This window comes from Molossus molossus, unplaced genomic scaffold (assembly GCF_014108415.1).
Source record: "Molossus molossus isolate mMolMol1 unplaced genomic scaffold, mMolMol1.p scaffold_m16_p_12, whole genome shotgun sequence".
Classification (NCBI taxonomy): Eukaryota; Metazoa; Chordata; class Mammalia; order Chiroptera; family Molossidae; genus Molossus; species Molossus molossus.
This window is the reverse complement of record NW_023425347.1, coordinates 96543838-96568587: the sequence shown is the minus strand read 5'-3', so window position 1 is coordinate 96568587 and position 24750 is coordinate 96543838. Positions and strand designations below refer to the sequence as shown.

General features: G+C 56.0%; 1 protein-coding gene across 1 annotated transcript in view; it reads right to left on the bottom strand.

Annotated features, from left to right (window-relative positions):
• The window catches only part of DHRS3 (dehydrogenase/reductase 3), a 41014-nt gene extending 18003 nt beyond the window's left edge, over nt 1-23011 (bottom strand). The window contains exon 1 of the mRNA XM_036257393.1: nt 21928-23011. Within this exon, the coding sequence (XP_036113286.1) occupies nt 21928-22122 (195 nt within the window). The 5' untranslated portion in view covers nt 22123-23011. The remainder of the gene's footprint in view (nt 1-21927) is intronic.
• Between the last annotated feature and the right edge of the window lie 1739 nt (nt 23012-24750).

Here is a 24750-nt window from a genome sequence, read left to right as displayed (position 1 = left end):
CCCTGAACATCCTCTGCGTCCTGCCCGCTCATCCCTCCTTCCCACCACCCCTGGCAGCCACCGATCTTTTTATCGTCGCCATAATTTTGCCTTTTTCCAGAACGTCTTAGAGTTGGGCTCGCACAGCACGGAGCCTCGGCAGATCAGCTTCTCACTCAGTCACAGGCGTTTAAGTCCTCCGTGTCCTCTCGTGGCTGAGAGCTCATTGCTTTTGAGCACTGAATGAATAATGCCCTTTGTCTGACTGCTCCGCAGTTTACTTAGCCATTCACCTACTGAAGGGCATCTCGGTTGCGAGTTCTGGCAGTTGTGAATGGAGCCGCTGTAAACATCCGCGTGCGTGTCCCTGCCTTCCAGGCTCTTCCCGTGGCCGGGGCACACGTCTCCCTGTGATGGACATCTCCTGGCCCCGAGGACAGAGGGCACCCCCGTCACAACCTGACACCGCAGTCCCCTGCCAAGAGTAGGTACTCAGAAACCAGGTGTGACCACTGGGCTAAGTCCCCATCTCATGCCCGGGTGGGATTCTTGCGAATCTTTTTGGTCTGGGACCACTGGGAACACCCTCCAGAGAAATGGGTCTCAAAGTCTAGGGAGAGCAGAACAACGTCTCACTTCCAGCCAGAAACCCAGGGGCTGATGTTTCTCTCCACAAACATTGACTGCCCACGGCCCGGCCCAAGGCTGCGCCTGCTTCAGACCTGGCAAAATACGGGGGTGGAGAAACAAGGTCAGAGTTCCTGGCTGAAGCCCCATGACCCCTGCCCTAGTTCCTCCATCTGGCCACCTGTGGGAGAAGCCAGGTGAGCTGGTGGGCGTGCCCAGCAGCACCTACAGACCCCTCTCCAGCACGATACACATCTTGATTACCATCCTGAGAAATGGGACTGTGACCCAGCCGACCATGAGGCTCAGACAGGCTAGTTTGAAAGCAACACTTGAACCTGGACTCCAAAGCCAAGCTCCTCCGCCACCCCCCGTCCTGTCTCCTCACTCACTCACTCACTCACTCACGGCAGTGTTGGAGCAAATAAATCCATCCCACCCTCCTGGAGTTTGCTTCCCATGTGTGTATGTGGAAAATGGGTGACAACAAACACACAAACAAATCACGATATAACATATAAAGGTGGTCAAAAGTGCATGGGAAAATCTGGAAGCTTGGTGGGGGGTAGGAGTGGTATTCAGATGGAGGCAAGGGCAGGAAAAGCCTCTGATAAGGCAACACTTGGGCAGACTTGAGGAAAGTGAAGGAGGCAGCGATGCAGACATTTCAGGCCAAGGAACCAGCCAGTGCAAAGGCCCTGGGGCGGGAATGAGTTTGGTGTGTTGAGGGAGAGCGAGGAAGCCAAGTGGCTGAGCCGATAGGGGGACAGGCTGGGGCTCTGAATTCTACTCCCAGTGAGGAAAAGTAGACCGCGTTCTGACTGCTGAACTGGAGGTGTGGACCGGGGTGGAACCAGGGCAGTGGAGAGGGACCAGTGAGGACAGGTGTCAGACGTGATCCGTGGAGGGCTGGGGCACTGGGGTGGAGGTGACAGAAAAGGAGAGATTCCGCAGGGCCGCAGGGTTGGGCTGCCAGAGGAACAGGCCCCCAAGGGTGTGGCCTGAGAACAGGGAAGAAGGGTACCGAGCCCCCAGCCTCCAGCCTCGCTCTCTAGGGAAGGACGATCTGGGCAGGTCCAGGTGCTGGAGAAAGAGAAAGATCCTCCAGCTTCCAGAACCTCGGCTTAAGCAGAGGGAGGGGAAGGTGGCGGTGGGTGAGGAAACAGTTCCAGGTGGCCAGGGCAGCCTCCCCAGGCAGAGGTGCCTGGATGTCCGCCAAGCAGGCCAGCTACCCACCTAGCGCCGCTGGTAAACACGCCAGTTTCCAATAACAAAGTGGCCGGCCATCCACCCTGCCCGACAGTCAGGAGCCGGCGCCTGCTCAGCTCCGCGCAGGGAGGCGAGCCTCGCTCACATGATGGGGTGAGGGGGTGGCAGGAGGAGCCGCCGGGCGAAACCTCAACGAGTCTGGCAGGAGGCTCCAGGAAGTCTTTCTAAAAGTGGGCCCGGGCGGGCAGAGGGCGGGGGCCGCGGGGTCCCGAGGGGCTGGGGCGGGGCAGGGCTGGAGTCTTGGGTGGGGATTGGGCTGGAATCCCATTTGGCGGATGGGGAAGGGGTGGGCAGGGTAGGTAGATGGGGAGGAGGTGGGGCAAGGAGTCTGGTAGGGGTGCAGGGAATAAAGGGGTGGGGCGGGGGAGGGGTAGAGAGGTGGGGAGGAGGCTGGGTGGGGTCCAGACGCAGATGGGGAGGGGCAGGAGGGGGTAAGGAGGGGCCAAAGGGATGGGAGGGGTGAGGGGTGAGGGGAGCCGTTGGAGCAGGGGTTGGGGGTGTGGACAGGGAAGGGAGGTTGGGGTTGGGACCAGGAGGGGGTGGGGGGGTCCGACAGGGATGGCAGGGCGGGTTGGGGGCGGGGCACGGGTGTGGGTGAGGGGTCCCCCGCCCTCGCAGCAGGGACCGCCCTCGCTTCCTCCCTCCAACAGAGCAGTAAACAAACGCGGTGATGTCACGGGCTCCGCTGACCTGCGGCTGAACCCAGAGCTGTAAATGAGATGCAAGGTGCCAGCAGCCTCTGGGCCGAGCAGCCTGCAAGCCACACACGCTCCTCCGCGCCGGCCTGAGGTTACCCCAGCTGCACACACGGACAGGATGCTGCAAACGCCACCAGACATTGCAACACGCAGCCAGTCTGCTGGCCGCGGTGTGAACCGTCCCGACGCCCTCCTCCGCCACCGCCCCCCTGGCGGGCACCAGCCCAGCTGGAGCGCAGCCTCCCTCCACCCATCTGGGGTCAGCCTCTCCAACAGGGACCTGTCCTGTGCTCCCTAGGGGGCCTTCAGACCTGGGGCTGGGCTTCTGGGGTCAGCCGCGGGCTTTCTGCCCACCAGATCGGGGAAGTGCCTGCCTTTGCACTCCGCTTTCTGGAGGCCTCTCCTCCAGGTGTAAGCAGATGCCAGGGTGTCCCCACCAGCCAGCCCCCCTTCCACCAAGCAGGGGGTCACCCGTTATTCCAAGGATCTCCCAGAGCGGTCCTGAACCTCCTGCCCTTGGCAGCCCCACGTCTGAACTGCCCTTGGGAATGGAAAGCAGCCTGGCTGGGGCCAGGCCGGCCAGCACTCTGCTCTGGAGTTGATTTGCTGTGTGACTTTTGGATGAGTCACCTGGCATCTCTGGGCTTCACCATCTCCCTCTGGGGAAGTGGGGAGAATCGAAAGTGGCCTCCAGATGCTAGTGTGGGGAAGGTCACAAGTGCAAAGAAAACCTCACCAGGCTGAGGGCTCCGTAGGGCCGCAGGGGCGGGGCCGGCACTGAGAACAGTGGGCAGAGAAACCAAGGCAGGCCCTCTCCTCACCAGCCTGCCTCCCAAACTTGGCCTTCTGGGTTCACCGCCAAAAGCCCGGGCTATAGAGACACATAAGTAAATAGTTCCCTGAACCCATGGGCCTCACACAGGGGCTCCCCTACTTGGATCCCACCAACTCAGGTCCTGGTGGGGGTTGGGAGAACCTAGAGCACCCCAGGAATGCAGCAGGCACACCTTAACACCAGAGCCAAGACCAGCTCCCCTTCCACTGAAGTTAATATTTAAAATCCCTCTCCTTCCTGTCATCTTGTTTTATTGTCTTTATAGCATTATGTCAGTGTCTGAAATTTTATTTTTAAATTTTCTGGTAGACTCACTTTTTTTTTTTATTAATATTTTTTCTTTATTGATTTTAGAGACAGAAATAGAAAGAGAGAGAACATCAATTGGCCGCCTCCTGCATGCCCCCCACTGGGGATCGGGCCCACAACCTGGGCATGTGCCCTAACTGGAAATCGAACTGGTGACCTTTTGGTGCATGGGTCGACGCTCAACCACTGAGCTACACCGGCCGGACTGTCTGAAATTTTTACAGTCATTCATTTGTTTGTTTCTTGTCTGTTACCCTCCCCTGACACACACGTACACACCTAGAATGGAGGCTGTCACCCCAGGGCCTGGCCTGGTAGTCAGGCGTCTGTAAGAATGGGAATGAATGAATGAAATCACCTTGCCTCCTCTGTGGAACTGGTGATGATGCCCCATGACGGGGACCTTGGAAGGGAAAAAGCTGACCACCCGTGTGGCATGGTTCTGACAAGGACCAGCCCCATCATTTGCAAGGCCGCAGCAAAATGAAACTTTGGACCCCTAGTTCCAAAAGGATTGAGAATTTCAAGACAGCAACAGCAGGGCATTAATAAGCAGGGCCCTTCTGAGCGCGGGGTCCTGTGTGACTGACTTCACAGGTCACCATCCAGGAGGCCGGCCAGGTTGATGATGCAGAGGACGCTCAATGGCAACATCCAGAGAGAGCAGATGCCATGCCATGGCCAGAACCTTCCATCCCTTCCCTGGGCAGCAGGGCCACTGGGTGCTGCTGTGTTGTACAATGCATCCCAGACAGCTGGTAACAGCTGGGTAACTAGGAAGTGCCCACACACCCACGCTACATGGGCGAAGAGCAAACGCAGTCAATGTGGAAGCACATTCGAGTTATGGGCAAAGTCACCAGGACAGCGGTCACCACAGTTAGCGTTCACTCAGAAGCTTCTCCGAGTGCTACAGTGAACCCACAACCCCTTCACCTCAATTCCATAATCCAGAAAACTCCAAAATCCTTTTTTCCCTCCATTTGACCCTTGCATTTAGGCATGTCCTCAAGGGCTATTGACCTGAGCTATTGGTCCATTGGTCCATTTTCTTTTTTTTTTTCCTTACCCGAGGACATTTTTTTCCATTTTTTGTTCAGATAGAGTGGGAGGGAGAGAGAGGAAGAGAGAGAGAGAAACATGGAAGTGAAAGGGACACATCGAGTGGCTGCCTCCCGCATGACCCCAACCAGGGTTGGGGATGAATAGCAACCGAAATACTTGCCCTTGACCAGAATTGAACCTGCGACTCATGGGTCTGTGGGCCAACGCTCTAACCGCTGAACCAAACTGGCCAGGGCGCTATTGGTCCATTTTAAAGATGAGGCACTGAGGTCCTGGAAATGTCAAGGGCACAGCCAGAAAGCAACTGTGCCAGGATCCCAACCCTGGTGACACTTTTGGGAGCTGCTGGTGGAGATGAGAATATAGCTGTTGTTTTGGGGAAAGAAAGGCAGACTTTTATCAGGGTATCTCTTTCAGCACCCCCCAACCTGAACTTTGCAGGTCCCTGAGCTGGTGTGTCCCAGCGAGACCCCTCAGCCAATTAAGCATCATTTATGGACTGGCCTCCCGAGGACAAGCTCTAAATGACTTGCAAGCTGTGTCAGGGTAACTATCTGTCCTACGGCTATTAATTAGGAATCACTTTCATCTCTGCTGGATGCAGGTCAAACGCCAGAGAGCTGACCCTTCCCGCTGGATCCCACTATCAGTCTGGGGATCTGGGCCCAGAGGGCTGGAGGGATTCAGGGGAAGCACTGGACATTGCGAAGGGAAATGGCCCGGTCAGCACATCCTGCAAAGACCAGGCACTGGGAACAAACCCGAATGGGCCTCGGCCCAGGAAGCCAGGCGGGGCGGGGTTTCCCCTTAGCACCAACCCTGCAGAAAGTGGCTTTTAGTGGTGCTCAGAGCCCATCCCTCCCGCACTGAGAATCGGGCTGCCCTCCCTTCCTTTCAGCCAGTCCGGCCATGCATCCTGGGGAAACCCTGCTTTGGCTCCCTAGTGCTCTCCCAATCAAGTCCACACTTCACCTAATGGCCACCAAGCTCCGTGAGGCGTGGCCCTGCCCACCTCCACGACTCCCCACCCACACTTTAGTTCTGGCCAGCCCAAACTCTTGGGGATCCCTCGAAGGGGCCCAGTTTCTCATCTCCCATTTTCCAGACACACGCTTCCCCTCTGCCTCACCTTCGACCCCGTCCTAGCCATAGCCAGCCTTTCTCCCCCAGAAGCTAGACTGCCTGGATGCAAATCCCAAGACTGTGTGTGCTGTGTGATATTAGGCAAGTATTTAACCTCTCTGAGCCTTAGTTTCCTCATTTTTATTTATTGATTTATTTTTTTTAATCCTCACCCAAGGACATTTTTGCATTTATCTTCAGATAGAGCGGGAGGGAGAGAGGGAGGGAGAGAGAGAATCATCGATGTGAGAGAATCATCAACGTGAGAGAGACACATCGAGTGGTTGCCACCCACACGACCCCAACTGGGGCCAGGGACAAACTGCAACCAAGGTAGGTGCCCTCAGTGGAAACTAAACCCGGGACTCCGGTCCTCGGGCCAGTGCTCTAACCGCTGAGCCAAACCGGCCAGGGCAGTTTCCTCATTTTGAAATGGGGTCAGTAAGAGTTCCAACCTCACAGGGCTGCTCTGAGGAGCAAATCAGATTATCCCTGTAAATCACTTACTTAGTGTGTAGGAAGAACCTTATTAACAATTCAAAGACTGGCTGGAAGCCACGCCCTGTGCTCATACTTTGCCATGATTTGCTCCCTCAAAGTGCCCATCACACCATAGTGTCACTGACTGGCACTGGTCCATCTTTCCCGCTAGACCAAGGACAGGACCTGGAACCCGGTGTTTTTCCCTGCAATGCCCACCTGGTCCCTAGGACCTAGGAAAGACCCCTGCACCCCTTCTGTCCTTCCCTCCTATCCCCATAGGAAGCCTTCCAGCTGACCCAGAGTTTTCTCTTCTGTGGAACAGCTGCCCGCCCAGTTCAGGGTCAATTAAACTCTCCCATTTCTGTTTTGCTCTTCAAGGGCAAACCCTCCCCAATGACGTTGTACTGCCCTAGTCACATTGCCAGACTCTCTGCAGCAGGGACGGTGACATCTTCCATCCCTGGTGGCTCTGAGTGGCACCTGGAACATAGCTTTGTATTTGCTGGCGCTCAGGGCAGATCCAAGCAGCATTTTCTGAGCCCCTGGCCTGCATGCGTGGTCAGCAATCTCCCGGAGCCCTCCCGATGGTCCTGGGATGTTGGGACTAGCTCTGTCACTTCAAAACCAGGCTCGGAGAGTGTGGCTGGCAGAATAATGGCCTCCACCAAGGATGCCCACATGCTCACCCCCAGAACTCAAGGATGTCACCTGACACAGGGAAGGGGATTAAGGCTGCAGGTAGATTTTTTTTTTTTTTTAATCCTCACCCGAGGATATTTTTCCTTTTTTGTTCTGGTAGAGTGGGAGGGAGAGACAGGAACAGAGAGAGAGAGAGAGAGAGAGAGAGAGAGAAAGAGAGAGAGAGAGAGAGAGAGAGAGAGAGAGAGAGAGAAACATCGATGTGAAAGGGACACATCGAGTGGCTGCCACCCACATGACCAACCAGGGCCAGGGACAAACTGCAACCGAGGTACGCGCCCTTAGCGGGAACTGAACCCGGGCCTCTCGGGACCGCAGGTCGATGCTCTAACCGCTGAGCCAAACTGTCCAGGGCAAGGCTGCAGGTAGAATTACATTTGCTAATCAATTGCTTGAGAAGAGGAACTCATCCTGGATTTCCCAGGTGGGCCTGTGTCATCAGAGGGGCCTTCGCAGTGGAAGAGGGGATGGCAGAAGGGAGCCTGTGACTGTGGAAGCCAGGCCAGAGTGGTCAACCCTCCTGGCTTTGAGATGGAGGGAGGGACCGAGAGCCACGGGGTGCAGGCAGCCGCTAGAAGGTGGAAAGACAAGGAGGCGGTTCTCCCCTAGACCTCCGGAAGGAGGCAGCCAACACCTTGAGTTTAGCCCTATGAGACCCGTGTTGGATTTTTTTATTTTAATCCTCATCTGAGGAAAGTTTTTTCCATTTTTATCTTCAGATAAAGGGGGAGAGAGACATCGATGTGAGAGAGACACATCGACTGGTTGCCTCCTGCACAACCTTGACCAGGGCTGGGGACGAAGCAACCAAGGTACGTGCCCTTGACTGGAATTGAACCCACGACCCATTGGTCCAAGGGCCAACACTCTAAGCGCTGAGTCAAACTGGCCAGGGCAAAAACTGTGTCGGATTTTTGACCTGTAGGACAGTAAGAGAATGAATGGGTGCTGTTTTCAGCCATGGAGTTTGTGGTCAGGGTTTAGGGCAGCCACGGGAAACTTACGCGGAGAGGTCAGGAGACTTGTCCAAAGCCTCCGGCCAGAGGAGCTGGGATTGAAACTCGAGTCTGGCCCTGGCCAGGTGGTTCAAGTGGTTGGAGCATCGTCCCATACACCAAAAGGTTGTGGATTCAATTCCCGGTCAGGGCACATACCTAGGTTGCAGGTTCGATCCTGGTTGGAGAGTATATGGGAGTCAACCAATCGTCGTTTCGTTCTCACATTGATGTTTCTCTCTCTCTCTCTCTCTCTCTCTAAAAGTCAATTAAAAAATATCTTCGGGTGAGGATTAATAATAATAATTTTTAAAAAAAGAAACCGAGTCTGCTCCGAAGTCTGGGCTCTCAATGGTATAGCAGTCCTCATTATTTATTTATTTATCTATTTTTTTATCCTCACCAGAGGACATTTTTCCACTTTTTGTTCAGATAGAGTGGGAGGGGGAGAGAGAGAAACATCGATGTGCAAGAGACACATTGAGTGGTCGCCACCCACATGACTCCAACTGGGGTCAGGGACAAACTGCAACCGACGTACGTGCCCTTAGCGGGAACCAACCCGGGTCTCTCTGGACCGCAGGCCGACGCTCTAATCACTGAGCCAAACTGGCCAGGGCAGTCATCATTATTTAAAACAAACCCTTCCTGCCATACAGAAATGCCCCAGAGGCTGCAGTGGAAAGTGCACGAGGGGGACTGGAGTGGACAGTCACAGCTGACCTATAGCCTCACCATCGCTGCCAAAAATGTACTGAGCACAGTCCCAGCTCAGTGAACCCTCCTTTTACTGATGAAGACACGGGCTCAGAGAGGTCTAATAACTTACACATGTACACATCTGTCAACATGAAGACCCAAGAGGTGGGGTCCCAACCAAGACAATGGGTCTGCCCACCCAGGAGGCACCAGCCCTCAGAGGGCACAGGGTGCCCAACCCACACTGCCCTGTGCCCCTGGTGGGCCTGGAGGACCCCACCCAAATGTTGTGTACTCACTGGGCAGTGGCCCGGAGAGGTGAAGCGAGACTCCTGCTCTTTGCCAAGTGAGATGTGAGGACATGGATTGGGAGCCAAGGGTGGCCTGACTTCACATGGGTGTTCTTGGCAGGACTGCCTGTCTGCAGGAAGGTCACGCTACCCTCTGTGGTCACGCTGGCCCCAGCTCCCCACGACCTGCTTCAGGGCCTGTGAGAGGTCACGGCGAGCTGGGCTGGCAGGCTGGGCTGGACTGTGTCCCCCGTGGTCCTCGGAGCTCTAAGGGACCCCAGGGACCTCCTCCCACGTTGCAAGGACCTGGTATGAGCTCCTGTGGCTCACCTGCCTGCAGCGGGAAGGAGAGAGAGCCAGCTTCTCACACCCAGGAAACACCACCGGGAACGGTCACTTAATAAAGGGCTTTCTTCTTCCTATCACAGTGGTCTTAAATCTAGAAAAAACTGCAAAGGAAATCTGTGGACAACAGGCAAGGCCTCTTTCAGGGGCTGCTCATGAGAGAGCCAGCTTCTCACACCCAGGAAACACCACCGGGAACGGTCACTTAATAAAGGGCTTTCTTCTTCCTATCACAGTGGTCTTAAATCTAGAAAAAACTGCAAAGGAAATCTGTGGACAACAGGCGAGGCCTCTTTCAGGGGCTGCTCATTTTGCTTCTTTGAACTACAAACTTCCTGAGGGCAGGGAGGTTTCAGTTCAACTCTGAAAAGCTCATCTCATCTTTTAACCTGTGAGTGTCAGGAAATGACCTGACAAGGTCTGCAGACTAGACCCAGAAGGACTAGCTAACAGGCACGCCTGAATATCTGGAAGTTTCCTCCTAAAATGACTGAAAACTGGATTGGTCCTTCCACAAAAAGGAGGTCTGGATGTCTGCTCCCGATCCCCTTGGTCCTGGAACAGCACCTGAGCTCTCCCACAAAGGCCCATCTCCCCACTCTCAAACACGGTGCAGTTGGTACACCCCTGGCTTTGAGACAAGACTGTGACCCACAGCTGGCCAATCATTGAACCATGACAAGTTACTTCTTCAGGCTTGACCCAGTCACAGCCAAGGAGACTCAGTTTCTGGGTCCCTCCGGAACTGCTGAGCAGAGGACACCATTCTGTCCACTTGAATGGGAGCTGGGGGGATTTAGGGCAGCAAGGGACAGATATGATCAGCCCCATGGCAGAGAGAGCCTGCATAAAGAGAGACTGAGTCCTGACAGTACTGTCTGAGTGCCTGGAGCCATCCTGGAGCTAGACCCTACCCAGGGGCCTTCCAGTCACGGGAGTCAATAAACCAGTCTAAGGCACACCTCCAGACCCCCCATCAGAAAAGCTGTCATTAATGTCGTTAGACCCATCTGCACGGCCTGGCTGCTGAAGGCATGCACTGCGGAGACTCTGCTAGGAGCTGCCAACATGGTCTATGTGTTCCAAACAATAACTGAAAGGCAACCAAACTCACCGTTCGAGGGCAGATACCCTGGGTTCAAATCCTACTTGGTCACTTACCAGCTGTGTGATCTTAAGTTAGTGAGCCTCAGAATCCTGACCAGTGAAATGCAGATGATAACAGTACCCACTTGCTGTGGGGAGTAAATGGCTATGAAGTGGCTCAATATGGTCCCTGGCACATAGTAGGTGCTCACTGAACACAGCCTCTAATAAGCTATGATGGATTGGTCATGCATTTGCTCAGGCAACAAACATTTATTAAGTGCCTAGTATGTGCCAGATACTGTGCCAGGTGCCTAGGACACTCAGGGAGTAAGAAGACACGTCCCCTGTCCCTGAGGATCTCACAATCCTCTGGAAAAGACAACAAGCAGCCACAGAGCGTGGTGAGTTGCCATGGTCACCCACGACTTTGACCTCACCACAGCCCAACCCTGACCAGTTGAGCTACTTGGATGTAAGATGAAAATGACTAATGCCCGCACAGGGGAAGCTGGGTGGTTGTCAGGGGAGTGGGCAGCAGGGACAGGCAGAGGCCCAGCCCAGGACCAGTCTCCGCTCAGCGGCAGCAGGGCCTGCACTGGACCAGTCCCTGCCCATGCAGGAAGGGGCTGTGGTCCTCAGTCATCTCAACAGGCTCTGTGGGGACAGTGACTCCCTCCCACTGATTTCCAGAAAGAGTCAAAAGCTGAAATTCCTGAGGGCTTCTGTGGCACAGACAGAATTCTCCCCTTGCGTCCTGGGGAATCCCAGAACCAGGGCGAGTCTGGCCAGGGCACTGTTTGCCTTTTGCCCCTTGTGCCCAGCGGAACACCTGGCCCAACAAAGGAAAGGTGAAGAGCCGGGGCTGCGGGTGACCACAGTACCCCCACCCCTCAATTGGACGGAGCCATCATTTCTTATAAATGTTCTTGTGCTGAACTGAGAATTCTACATATTATTTCACCGGATTTTTTTTGTTAATCCTCACCCAAGGATATTTTTCCATTGATTTTCAGATAGACTGGGAGGGAGAGGGAGAGAGAGAGAAACATTGATGTGAGAGAGACACATAAATTGATTGCCTCCCGTGCAACCCCAACCAGGGCTGGGGATCAAACTGCAACCGAGGCATGTGCCCTTGACCGGAATCAAACCCAAGACTCTTTGGTCCACAGGCCTATGCTCTAACTGCCGAGCCAAACCAGCCAGGGCTATTTTACTGAATCTTCATGCTTCCATTTTTCAGATGGGGGAAATAAAGCTCAGGGATAAATGGACTTGCCCAAGGTCACACAGTCAGTCACTGGGAGGCCCCTAAGATTTGTGGGATCAGGAACTGGTTCCCAGCAGCCCTGGCCTGTACGACAATGAGTGCTTTGGCTGGTGGGCTGCTTTTACCACTCAAAAGACCTTGGTGTCTGTGACACTGCCTATGGGCAAGCCCTTGGCTTTGGGGCTGGGGTGGCCCTGTCACATTTTCCTAAGGCTGGGAGCTGAATTTGGGCTGGGTCCCCATGGGGAGGCTGTCTCAGTCCTGCTTGAGTAATTAGGGCTCCCTAGTGATGGCGGAGGGACCCTGGCTGAGGGCTGAGCAGGGTCGGGGGTTCCATATGCCTGGGGTGGGACTGGGGACACTGCCTATGGGCAAGCCCTTGGCTTTGGGGCTGGGGTGGCCCTGTCACATTTTCCTAAGGCTGGGAGCTGAATCTTGGCTGGGTCCCCATGGGGAGGCTGTCTCAGTCCTGCTTGAGTAATTAGGGCTCCCTAGTGATGGCGGAGGGACCCTGGCTGAGGGCTGAGCAGGGTCGGGGGTTCCATATGCCTGGGGTGGGACTGGGGTCCCCTCTCCTGAGGGGCAAAGGTACAAACTAAGAAGAGGTCACTTTTGCCCACAAGCTTCCTAGTAGGAAGTCCTGAAAAGTATGAGAATGCGTGTCTTTGGCATTCTTCTTGGGACAATATTTACACTTTCTTTAGATCCTCAAGGGGCTCTATAACCAGTAAGATTAAGACTTACAGCAACCTCCTTAGTTGCCACCTCCTACAAGAAGTCTTCTGAGGTTTTCCTTACAATGATCTCTGCCTCCTCTGCTCTATCAAAGGCTCAGATCACTTCAAAGGATCCGGCGGGGTGACCTCAGGGTTAACTGGAAGGAGCTGGCACGCCCTCAGCCAGAAGGCTGGTTCCTGCATATCTGAGGGACACACTGCTGGATGAATGAAACAGGGCCCACAACCTGATAACCAGTGACTACCTTAATCTTTTGGCAAGCAGCCCAGTCATTGTATGCAAATCATGTTATTCAGGGAGCACACAAATGTTTTCGTCCAAGTGAGTTTAACTGCATCCTGGCCCCATCCTGTTGACTCCCGTGCTGCTTATCAGTCCTCTGTCCAGAACCCTCTGTGACTGGGCCCCATTATTTCACCGCTTGTCTCGTGACCTCTCCGTAACCTGACTGGGTAGGCGGCCCGGATGAGGTTATTTCTTCTGGCAGGAAAGGCCTAGTTCTGAAGCTGGGAACCCGGGTTCCAATCTAACTCAGGCCCAGCATCCTGGGCGACTCACTTCACCTGCGTCTTAGGAAAGGGCTGCTGGTCCCCTGCCCCAGGGCACAGGCACTGCCGCGGGGAGCAGGACAGTCCTCTGGGCAGTCCTCTGGTACCGCCGTCACGTCCGTCCCCGCCGTCATCTCCATCCCCGCCTTCACGTCCATCCCCGTCCTCACGTACGGTACCGCCGTCAGGTCCGTCCCCGCCCTCACGTCCATCCCCGCCCTCACGTCCATCCGCCGTCACGTCCATCCCCCGCCCTCACGTACGGTACCGCCCTCACGTCCATCCCCGCCCTCACGTCCATCCGCCGTCACGTCCATCCCCCGCCCTCACGTACGGTACCGCCCTCACGTCCATCCCCGCCCTCACGTACGGTACCGCCCTCACGTCCATCCCCGCCCTCACGTCCATCCGCCGTCACGTCCATCCCCGCCCTCACGTCCATCCGCCGTCACGTCCGTCCATCCCCGCCCTCACGTCCATCCACCGTCACGTCCATCCCCCGCCCTCACGTACGGTACCGCCCTCACGTCCATCCACCGTCACGTCCATCCCCGCCCTCACGTCCATCCGCCGTCACGTCCATCCCCCGCCCTCACGTACGGTACCGCCGTCACGTCCATCCCCGCCGTCACGTCCATCCGCCGTCACGTCCATCCCCGCCCTCACGTCCATCCACCGTCACGTCCATCCCCGCCCTCACGTCCATCCGCCGTCACGTCCATCCCCGCCCTCACGTCCATCCACCGTCACGTCCATCCCCGCCCTCACGTCCATCCCCGCCCTCACGTCCATCCCCGCCCTCACGTCCATCCGCCGTCACGTCCATCCCCGCCCTCACGTCCATCCCCGCCCTCACGTCCATCCCCGCCCTCACGTCCATCCGCCGTCACGTCCATCCCCGCCCTCACGTCCATCCGCCGTCACGTCCATCCCCGCCCTCACGTACGGTACCGCCCTCACGTCCATCCCCGCCCTCACGTCCATCCGCCGTCACGTCCATCCCCGCCCTCACGTCCATCCGCCCTCACGTCCATCCCCGCCCTCACGTCCATCCGCCCTCACGTCCATCCCCGCCCTCACGTCCATCCCCGCCCTCACGTCCATCCGCCGTCACGTCCATCCCCGCCCTCACGTCCATCCGCTGTCACGTCCATCCCCGCCCTCACGTCCATCCGCCCTCACGTCCATCCGCCGTCACGTCCATCCCCGCCCTCACGTCCATCCGCCCTCACGTCCATCCCCGCCCTCACGTCCATCCCCGCCCTCACGTCCATCCGCCGTCACGTCCATCCCCGCCGTCACGTCCATCCCCGCCCTCACGTCCATCCCCGCCCTCACGTCCATCCCCGCCCTCACGTCCATCCGCCGTCACGTCCATCCCCGCCCTCACGTCCATCCCCGCCGTCACGTCCATCCCCGCCCTCACGTCCATCCCCGCCCTCACGTCCATCCGCCGTCACTACATCACTGCGGTCACAGAGAGTACCTGTCACACATAATACAGCAGTCACATGTGGTACCAGTCACACCCTGATCGGTCATGTACATACCACAGTCACATGAATACTTTAGGCTCTGTGGTACTGCAGCCACATGTAGTACCACTCACACAGCACTACGGTCACACACAGCACTAGTTACGTATAGTATTAGGAGCCCAGGGATATTTGGGGAACTGTGTGGAGGCCAGTGTGGCCAGAGCACAGTGAGTGAGGGGGAAAGTGTGGTGGGTGAGGGAGCAGAGCAGGGGGTAGGGGACAGGGCAGGGGGCCGGGGAGCAGAGCAGGGGGTAGGGGAGCAGAGCAGGGGGCGGGGGAGCAGAGCAGAGGGTGGGGGAGCAGGGCAGGGGGTAGGGGGCTGGGCATGGGGCGGGGGGGGGGGGAGTGTGAGAGCAGGGCAGGGGGTAGGGAGCAGGGCAGGGGGTAGGGAGCAGGGTAGGGGCAGGGGAGCAGGGCAGGGAGCGGGAGAGCAGGGCAGGGGGTAGGGGGCAGGGCAGGGGGCCGGGGAGGGAGCGGGGCAGGGGGTGGGGGAACGGGGCAGGGCGTAGGGGGCAGGACAGGGGGCGGGGGAGCAGGGCAGGGGATAGGGGGCAGGGCAGGGCAGGGGGAGCAGGGCAGGGGGAGGGGGAGCAGGGCAGGGGATAGGGGAGCAGGGCAGGGGGTAGGGGGCTGGGCAGGGGGCTGGGGAGCAGGGCAGAGAGCGAGGGGGTAGGGCAGGGGGCGAGTGAGCAGGGTAGAGGGTAGGGGAGCAGGGTAGAGGGTAGGGGCAGGGCACATGCTCTCCTCAGAGCCCCTCATTGTCCCTCCACCTGGGATGGTGCTCTCTCCTTCCCCATCATAGGCTGTCTGCCGGCCTTGCCTCCTTCGTGTTCTTGGCACTTACAACCATCTAACGTACTATTTCATGCATCCCCTTTATGATCTGTCTGCCCCTCAGCAATCTGTCAGCCATAGGAGGGGACGTTTGCACTGCTCACTGCTACATCCCCAGTGCCCAGCACGGCGCCGGGCACAGAGGGGGCGCTGTAGGTTTGTTGAATGACTGGAGGAGTCCCACCAAGCTGGCTGCCTAACCTGTTCCGGTGTCTGGCACTCTCTCTCTGAGACTCCAGACATGCACTGTTTCCATAACTCATCTGAAGAACGCACATTTGAAGGCCCATTCTCTCCTGTTCACTTGGCTTCCACTGCTTCCTGCCCTTGTATGTCGTCTGAACAATGTTTCAAACATTTCCTCTCAAGTATCTTATACACTTGGTATATTTTTCAGACTGCGTCTTCTGAAGCCACCGGCTGAGACGATTTTCTGTGCCACCTCCAGCCATCAGGTGGAAATGGACCAGAGTGTAACCAGCCTGCTGGGGGATGGCAGGGCTCTGGCGGGGTCGACAGAAGCACCTGGGGTCTGAACAAGAATGAGTGGACAGGCTAGGCAGACCAAAGCGGGACTTTTGGACTCAGGTTCAGTGTTACTGGCCCTACGAAGCGTTCTCTAAAGCCCAAATGGACAATTTGGAGGTTTGAGGATAACAAACCGGAAGTCGTGCTTGACATGCTGGTTGGAAAACTTGGGCTGCTCATTGCCTTGAAAGCTACAGGTTGAAAATATTAACAATCCTAACATCTCCTACAAAAGAAGAAACAAATGCATGGCAGGTGGCTCCCTGGTGGCTGCTGAGGTAGTGGCAGGGGTGGAAGTCGGGGCATTTCCTAGTCGCTTCTTTTCATTAAGTAGAAGCTGCTGGCCAGCCAGAAAGCCTGGGTCAGGCAGCGGTAAGGACAAACTGTTTTTGCAGAGGTCTCCTTGCAACTCAGGGAGCTTGGCAATTGGTTTCTTTCCTGGGATGGCTGATGGGGAAAATGGATACTTCAGAGCAGGCTAGGCTCTCAGCGATCACTGACCCCCCCTCATTTTGTAGGTGTGTTTCTTAGCTGCGGCCTGGAGCAGGTATGGCCTTTCCCAGGGCCTCAGGAACGCGCAGTCTAGAACCCAGTCTCTGGCCTCCCAGCCCAGGTGAGCCAGGCCACAGTGGGTGTGTGTGGCCCTAGGTGTGGCCACTTTGGTTCCCCAGGGGAAGGAGGTGGCGCAGTGAGATGGGGGTGTTTGTCTGTTCACGAGATAGGCCACATTGTAAGGCCCATTGTCTGACACGGAGGACCGGATGCTGCCGGCCGCAGGACTTTTCCTAGGTGTCGCAAGCAGGACAGGTAGCCGACCTTCCTGCTCCCAGATGGGAGCCTGGCACTTTTCCCAGAAAGTCCCAGCAGAGGCTGCATTCAGGGTGAGGATGGCGGAGGGGCCACTGCTGTTTCTCAAGCCACCCTGCCTTGATGACCTTCATCACATATGAACTGTTCAGTGCAGCGCTTTTGTGTTGATGACTCTGCGTTGTCCCCCAAGATGACCTGTCCGAACCTCCCTCCTCTCTTTCTTCTTTTTCCTGTTCTCATCAGTACTGGCCTAACTCCGAGGCTGATACTCCCTGCTTACCTCCCAGGCTCTGCAAGATTCTCCTTCGTTGCCACACAGCTTCCTCCCCGTTTCAGCCAGGTCCACAGCCTTTGAGCGGGTGCCTGCTGGCACCCGGACTGCCCTCCTCCCGTCCCTTCTGGTTGAAACGCTTGACCTTCTTCAAGGCTCACTCAAATGCCACCTCCTCGTGAAGCCTCCCCTGAGCCAGGTTCAGAGTGCCACGGGCCTCCCCTGTTCATGTCCCCCCCAAATCCACGTCTACCTGGAACCTCTGAATGGGACCTTATTTGCAAATAGGGTGTTGACGTAAGAAATGTCCAAACCTGGAGAGAATTGTTTATGAGTTTATTTGAGCCAAACTGACGTCGATCTCCAGAGAGGAAAATCTCACTGGATTGAGAAAATGCTCCAAAGAATGGCAGTTTTGCAGCTTATTTGACATTAGATTAAGGAGACATAAGGAGGGTTCCATGAAATCCACTAGTGGTAGATGAAGGGCGTGGGAGAAAGCAAAGGGGAGGGGGAAACCCTGGGGTTGGATAAGAAGTGAAGCGGAGAGACGTACACTTTTTTTACGTCTGGGTACAGGGTAGTTGATAGCGAACATTTACAGCACACAGAGATGGTTTTCCAGGAACACAACAATGAGGGTCTGTAGTCTCTGCTCTGGTGCAATGGGTGCTCCCTGAGGGGTCTGGAAAAGGAGATTACTCCGGGACAGTTCAAAGGTATGTTATCTTAGATGCAAAAAAGACAAGAGACAGGCTCCCTTAAAGACTGACCTTTGTCAAGGAAGCTACAGGCCCAGGATGTGACTACCGCCCCGTGACTTGCTCTTAGGTAGGAATTTTTATGTTCAGACCACCCTACATGGTTACTTTCTGTCCGACTTTGTGAGGCTGCCATGCAGGCCTTCCCTGAGTTGGTCAGGGTTAGTAGGTGGCCCCTTTTTCGTCCACAAGGGTCTTTGGAGATGTAACTGGTTAAGGATCTCAAGACAAGGTCATACTGAATTAGTATGTGCCCTAAATCCAGTGAGTGTGTCCTTATACGGAGAAGAGAGGGCACAGAGACACGCAGAGAGAGAGAAAAGGCCACGTGAAGACAGAGGCAGAGACTGGAGTGATGCTGCTCAAAGCCAAGGACACCACCCAGGAGCCACGAGGAGTCACCAGGAACTGGAAGAGGCAAGGAAGGACTGTCCCCTAGAGGCTCTGGAGGGAATGGGGCGCCACCAACACGCTGACATCCAATTTCTGGCCTCCAGTACGAGGAGCGAACACGTTTTGAACACTGGAAACCACCAAGTTTGTGACGACTTGTTATGGCAGCCACAGAAAACGAATACACACTATAATTTGTGCCTTGACTGTAAGCCCCTGGCCACATCTCTGTGTCCTTTATTATTCTTTTCTTTTTTTAATGTTTTTATTGGTTTTTTTTAGAGAAAGAGGAAGGGAGAGAGAGATAGAAACATCAATCGGCTGCCTCCTGCACGCCCTCCACCGGAGATCGAGCCCACAACCCGGGCATGTGCCCTGACTGGGACTCGAACCAGGACCTCTCGGTCTATGGGACGACACTCAGTCCACTGAGCCACACTGGCCGGGCCCTTTATTCAGCTTTGTTGTACCCACCCCTGACCTGGACCCAGAGCTGCACCAACACCTGACACACTCAGCAGGCTTGCTGAGGTCTCACAGAGCCTGCCATCGTGGGGCCCTTGGGCCTGGGCCTGCCCCGGTGTCAGGAACGGGAGGACTATGGGATTTGCTGAATGGATGTGATGGAGAATAGGATTCACAAATCTATGTAACAGGCTAGTTCCTGGCCAGCTGCTGCAGAAACAGGCTGGAGACCTGTGTGCTGTAAATTCAGTAACAGCAAGGCACACGCAACTGCCAGCCGGTTCTCACACCACCTCCCCGAAAGGGGGACTGGGTCCTGGCTCTACCCCTCCTCCACAGGCTTGCAGCGCGGCCCAGGCCTCTAGGCCAGCCTCCTTGTCGTGGGCCACAGGCTGGAACAGCCACTGCAAATACCTCCAAACAAACAGTCCGCTTCTCCTCCCCCTCTTCCTGCTCAAATCATGTCAAGGTCAAAGACATTGGAGGCTGGGCCAGTGACAAGCTAGCCAGGAGCCTTGGGGGAAGCTCCATAAATGCTTTCGTGGGAGGAATCCCAGGAAGACAGGGAAAAGAAAAAAAAAGGGCCTTCCCCTTCGAGACCCTACTTGACTGGCCCTGCCTTGGTAACCATGGTACCTGTGGGGCACTTTCTAATTCCTGGAGCCTTTGTGTTCCTTTAAGAAAAACCCTTATGTGGGTCACCTTTACAGCCCAAGGCACACTACTGCCCACAAATATTGCCAAATCCTGTTTGACTCAAGGCCATTATGTAAAACTGGATTGTCACTGTCCCCCCAAAGTAAACAGACCTCTCCTGGACCTGCCGGCTGTTTGAGACTCTGCTCTCCTCCTTTCTTCCTCTCTGTGGGCCTTTCCCCTCGAGTCCAATCCCACCCAAAATCAAGCTGGAAGGGCTCTCAGATGCAGCCTTTCCTTCCACCAAAGGACAGTCATCCGTGGTTTGACACTACCACCTGTCTAACATCACTGCAGGCTGCAGGGGGCGCTGCCCTCCCGCCTCTCCCCAGCGGCTCCAGGACTACCCTAAACCCACACCGTTCACACAACCCATTCAGCAGTCTCGCGGAAATCCCCCACTCCACAACACTTGCCCCTCAGTCCCCAAGTCCACTGGGCCCCCAAACACCCCTAGGTCTGGAGATCGTCCTAAGGCCCTCTGACTGGCCCCAGATGGACTCAGGGAAGAAACCTGGATTCCAAATTTCTCACCGCGACAGCAAGACAACTGCTTTAAAAAATAGCAGTCATTAAAAAGTAGCTCCAACCCTGGCCAGTTTGGCTCAGCGATTGAGCGTTGGCCCGCGGACCAGAGAGTCCTGGGTTCGGTTCCCGCTAGGGGCATGTACCACAAAAATATATATATTTTTTTAAATTTTTTAAGTAGCTCCAGTAAATGGTCGGATAATTATGAGTTATCGGGAGCGCTCCTGGTCATCCTGGTTTAATGACTGAAACGAGGGTGAGTGGCACTAGGAGTTTCATAGTCCCATGGATCCTGTTTCTGGAGACCTGATGCCAACGAAAGACATTTCTAATTGCTCTGGGTTTATTCCCTGGAAGAGAGGGTCCATCCCCAGGGAGGTGGGCGCGGTTCCCTGCGTGAACCTGCAGGGCTCACTCGGCACCCTTCTGCCCTCCTCCCCCAATGTCATATACTTCTTTCAATTTAGGCTTGTTTATAGTCAGTCAAGTTTTTCCAGATTGACTAAAAGAGTTCTTCATATGCCTACTGCAGCCAGTTACAAGAGCAGTGAAAGAGACCCAGGACTTGGGCCAGCTGGAAGAGTCAGAAGCAAGTTTCTGTGGGATGCAGACAGCTAAGGAATGACAATCACACGCAATTGTCCCAAACCCCACATCTCCCTGCAAGGACACCCTCATCTACCCTTCTGATCCCCTCCACAAAGGGCTTTGGGAGCCTTTCAATGGGGCATCACCTCAAGGAAATGAAACTGCCCAGAACAAGTCTTACTTCTCCTTTTTCTGTGTGTCCAAGGGTTAAAAGCACTTCTGAACTCCCCTTCCAACTACAAGGTCAAGCAGCTGTCCAAACCACCCAAGGAGAAGCAGGAGCCGGGGACAACAGACCCCAGCTCGCTCGGCCAGGACAGGCCCCCACCAGCCGGCGAGGGAAGAGTTAAATGGCCATCAGCTTTGGCTGATAGCTCAGGCTCCAAAGTTCAGTCCCAGTCCCAGTCACCCCAGAGGAATTGTAAATCTCAGGGCAGTATTTAACAAAACAAAAGCAACCTGGAATTACGTGCAGGTTTGGTTTTCTACAGTACATATTTACTTAATCTCCTAGGTATGTGGCCCCCCGTCAGATCAGCTGGCTTTGCTGGCCCTTTCACCCCCTGGCTCTCCGTTTAAGATTCAAATGAATTCCCTGTTTTTGCTCTTCCTCCTCACAGGGCTGGGTGAGTCAGCCTGGCTTGGGTCGGGGTTGGGTGACAGCCGGCTCACCCTCCCCACTCTCGGGCACCAGGTCTGGGGAAGCTGCAGGAAGAGGTGCTGGGACTACCAAAAAGCTAAAGGCAGCACTTGGTAGGAAGGTCCCCTCTGGGGCTGTATTGGTGGGGAGGCAGGGTTGAAGGTAAGAACAAGGGCTCTTTATCAGCTGCCGGTTCCCCTGTGCCCCTCGCTCCAGATTTCCAAACACCTGGGCCTCTGTGGGCCAGACTAGACCATCAAAGACTGCCTCCCCTTTTTCAAACCCAAACCAAGTATCCTCTCTCTTCGAGCCTCCAGAACTGCAGCCGCCCAGGTTGGTGCTGGGAAGCGGGTTGCCAAGGAAAATACGAGGCGCCAGCAAGCAGGCGCTGGCTCCAGCTCTACCCAGGAGCGCACACACCCTGCACTCTCCAGGGTGGTGGCAAAGGGGGGAAGCGTAGAGGGGGAACGCAACACCTTCCTCCGGGAGGGAGGAATGTGGGAAATGGGTGGGTCTCCTAAGTTTCGGGGTGGGGGTGAACAGCCAGCCAGCCACCGATCCTAGAGGAGCGGATCAGCTCGGGACCTGCCAAAAAAGACAATCCAGTGCCCGGGAAATTTACAAGGTGAAACTGACTAGCTCAGCATTCGCCGGTGGCGCAGCGAAGTCGAGCGGCCGGCGACTCTCAGACCCCGGGCGCGGGTTCCCGCAGCAGCAGCAGCAGCAGCAGCAGCAGCAGCAGGTGGGCGCACCCCGGCTCGCGTGGCCCCTCTCACCTTCAGCCCCCACCCGCTGGACTCGCGTTGCCCCCGTACCTTTCTGGCGCCGCGTTCTGCGAACTCGCGAGCGAGCTGGCGCCCGATGCCTCTGCCGCCGCCGGTGATGAGGACGTTCTCCCGAGACAGGTCCCGCAGCTTGGCGGGCAACACCAGTCCGACGGCTGCTTTCGCCACCAGATAGATCATCTGTAGAGGGAACACCACCAACGCGCCCAGCCACTTCCACACCATCCTCCGCGCCGCGGAGCCGGGCAGGGCGGGGGGCGAAACTCTCCGGACCGAGCAAAACAGGAATCGAAAAACACCCCCAAACAATAATACATAAACTGAAGGAGGGGGGAGAGAGGCGTCCCACCTGGCCACTCTTGAAATCACCTCTTCCCAAATGCAAAGCACCGGGTGAGGGGGGAAAAAAAAAAAGAGAGATAAATCCTCCTGGGGAGGAGAAAAAGCGTCTTAGAAGGTTGGGACAGTAAGAGGGGTGGAGGGGAAGCCGGAGGTGGGAAGTTCTAACAAGAAGTTTCTTGCCCCGGCCGCCGTTTCGGCTGGGGAATTCTCAGGTAATGTTTACAGGCTGACAGAGGAGTTTAGGCAGGGTAAGGGAAAAAAAAAAAAAAAAAAAAGGGCACCAACCACACGCGCGCACCCTGCTCCAGTCCCGCGGTTTCAAAGTGCAAGATAAAAAAAAAAAAAAAAAAAAAAAGCTGTTTCCAAATTGTAGCGCCCCCCACTACACACACCCCTCCTTCTCCAGCAAAAAAAAAAAGTGGGGAAAAAGTGCTTGGAGCTCCCAATTTCAGCCTGCGAAAGTCTTCCGACTCATTGCTATTCTTGGGCTCAGGAAATTGCTTAAACGCGCTCTGATTGCCAGCAACGTGCAGCAGAAGTGGGGGGTCCGGGTGTCAGTTTCTTTACGTGCATGGCTCGCCCTCGCGCGCGCTCGGTCTCCGGCTCCCTCCCTCTCTCTTCCAGCAGAGGTTGGGAGTTGCCGCTCGATCCGGCTCCCTCTCTCTCCCTCGTTAGCGTTTATTGCCTTCTTTTTGTCCTTTCCAACTTGGAGAGGGCCCGGGTGCGGAGCGCGCGTGGATCGGACACCCGGGTCTGCGCCGCCTTATTCATTCGCTCCTGGGGCGGCAGCGGCGCGGAGCTAGAGGGCGGCCTTTTTTCCCCCCATTTTTTTAATACCCTATTAAGTCTGATTGACAGTTAAAGTTGGTCGGAGGCTTCACTCCCGTTCCTCTGACTGGCTGCCGCAGCTTCCCCTCCCCCTGCGCTGTCGCGGGGCGCGCGCGCGGGCGCGCACACGGGTTCGCTCCGACTCGAGTTCTCCCGGGGCCGGCTCCCCTCTTTGCAAGCCGCGACTTGCCGGCGGTGCCTCTGAGGGCTCGCAGCTGTGACTCCAACGCGCTGGAACCGACTCCTGCGAACCGGCTCCCTCCTCGAGACGTCCCTCCTTGTCCGGGACGCGGTCTCCCCGAGCTGGGGCGTCTGGGGACCCGGGACTGCCCCTGGGTTCGGGGCAGGCCCGGGGGAGCTCGCGCAGGCCTTGATCCAACCGGGTCGCCCAGGGTTTATTTCAGGTCATTTGGTCATCCCCTGCTTGCAGGTAGGACCAGGAAGCCCCTCCCGACCTGTGCCCAGAGGTCTGCCTTCACTTAGAGTGCACTTTCCAAAGCTGCCCGAGTTCCTCACGTGGACGGGGGAACAGCTGGGGAGCAGGGTTTTGCTTTGAGGGGAAAGGGTGGGCAAGGTGAAGGAACCCCTGCCCCCAAGGTGCCAATAAAATCCCCATAAGATTAGGTGGGAGCATATTTATTGCTCATCTGGGCTAGAATTACCTTGACTGACAGCAATTTCCTTTAATAACAAAAGCCTGTAAACCAAGCGTCCTAAACCAGTGCCCCCTGTGCTGTGCTGGCAGCGACTTCTCTCTTTGGGTCTCCTTGGGCTGCCAGAGCTGGGCACCCACCTTGTAACCTCCTGTCTTTCCCCACGAAGAACGGCTCCCCTGCTGGAGGGTGTGACCCAGCTATTTAGAGCTGTCTGTTGCAGGAAGTCTGGGAGGTGACTCACTGAAAAGCAGCCCCAGTTAAAAGTGCTGATGGGACTTGCTTCTGCTGCCCCTGATGGGCCCAGGCCAGGGGGAGAGAGGGTGAGCCCCGAGCTGCCCTGCAGTCTGTAGGGAGACTGTCCACCCCCCTGCTCCCCACATTCTGGGTGTGCTGGAAGCAGCTTGTCCGATGCCCTGCTGGGGAGCTCTGCTGAGGATCCTTTGAGAAAGTCTTTTGAGAAATGCTGATTTGGAGAGAGGTGGCTGGGGTTTACCTCCTCCTCTGCTGCAAAGAGTTCTAGTTCTGGGGAGACGTTCTGCAGGGGAGGGTCTTCCTTCCGGATGAATTATTTGGAGCTCAGCTGGGAGAGCAAGAAGGGCTTGGAAGAGCGGGGTTGGATGCGAGGCCGTCGGTCCTACATTGGAATCCAATGAACAAAATAAACAGGGCTCGATCCTCTTGGAAATCAACTGCCCTGCCCGAGAAGGTTGGAGCAGCCGTCCAGGGCAGGGAGCACTAGGTGTCAGAGGGACGAGGGGAGGGGTGGGCAGGAAGAGATTAACCAAAGAACTTATATGTGTGTACACATATAGCCCACGAAGGCCTGGGGTAGGGTGGAGCCCCATGGAGAGGGGCAAAGGGGGGAAAGTGGGAGACATCTGGAATACTCTCAACAATAAAAATAAAATAAAAAGTGTATATGCTGACTTTGTATCTCCCGCTGACCGTGCAATGGGATATCATTATCTCCATTTGCCAGGTTACCCTGCCAGGCAGTGCAGGAGGGAGGGATCCCCGAATCTAGACC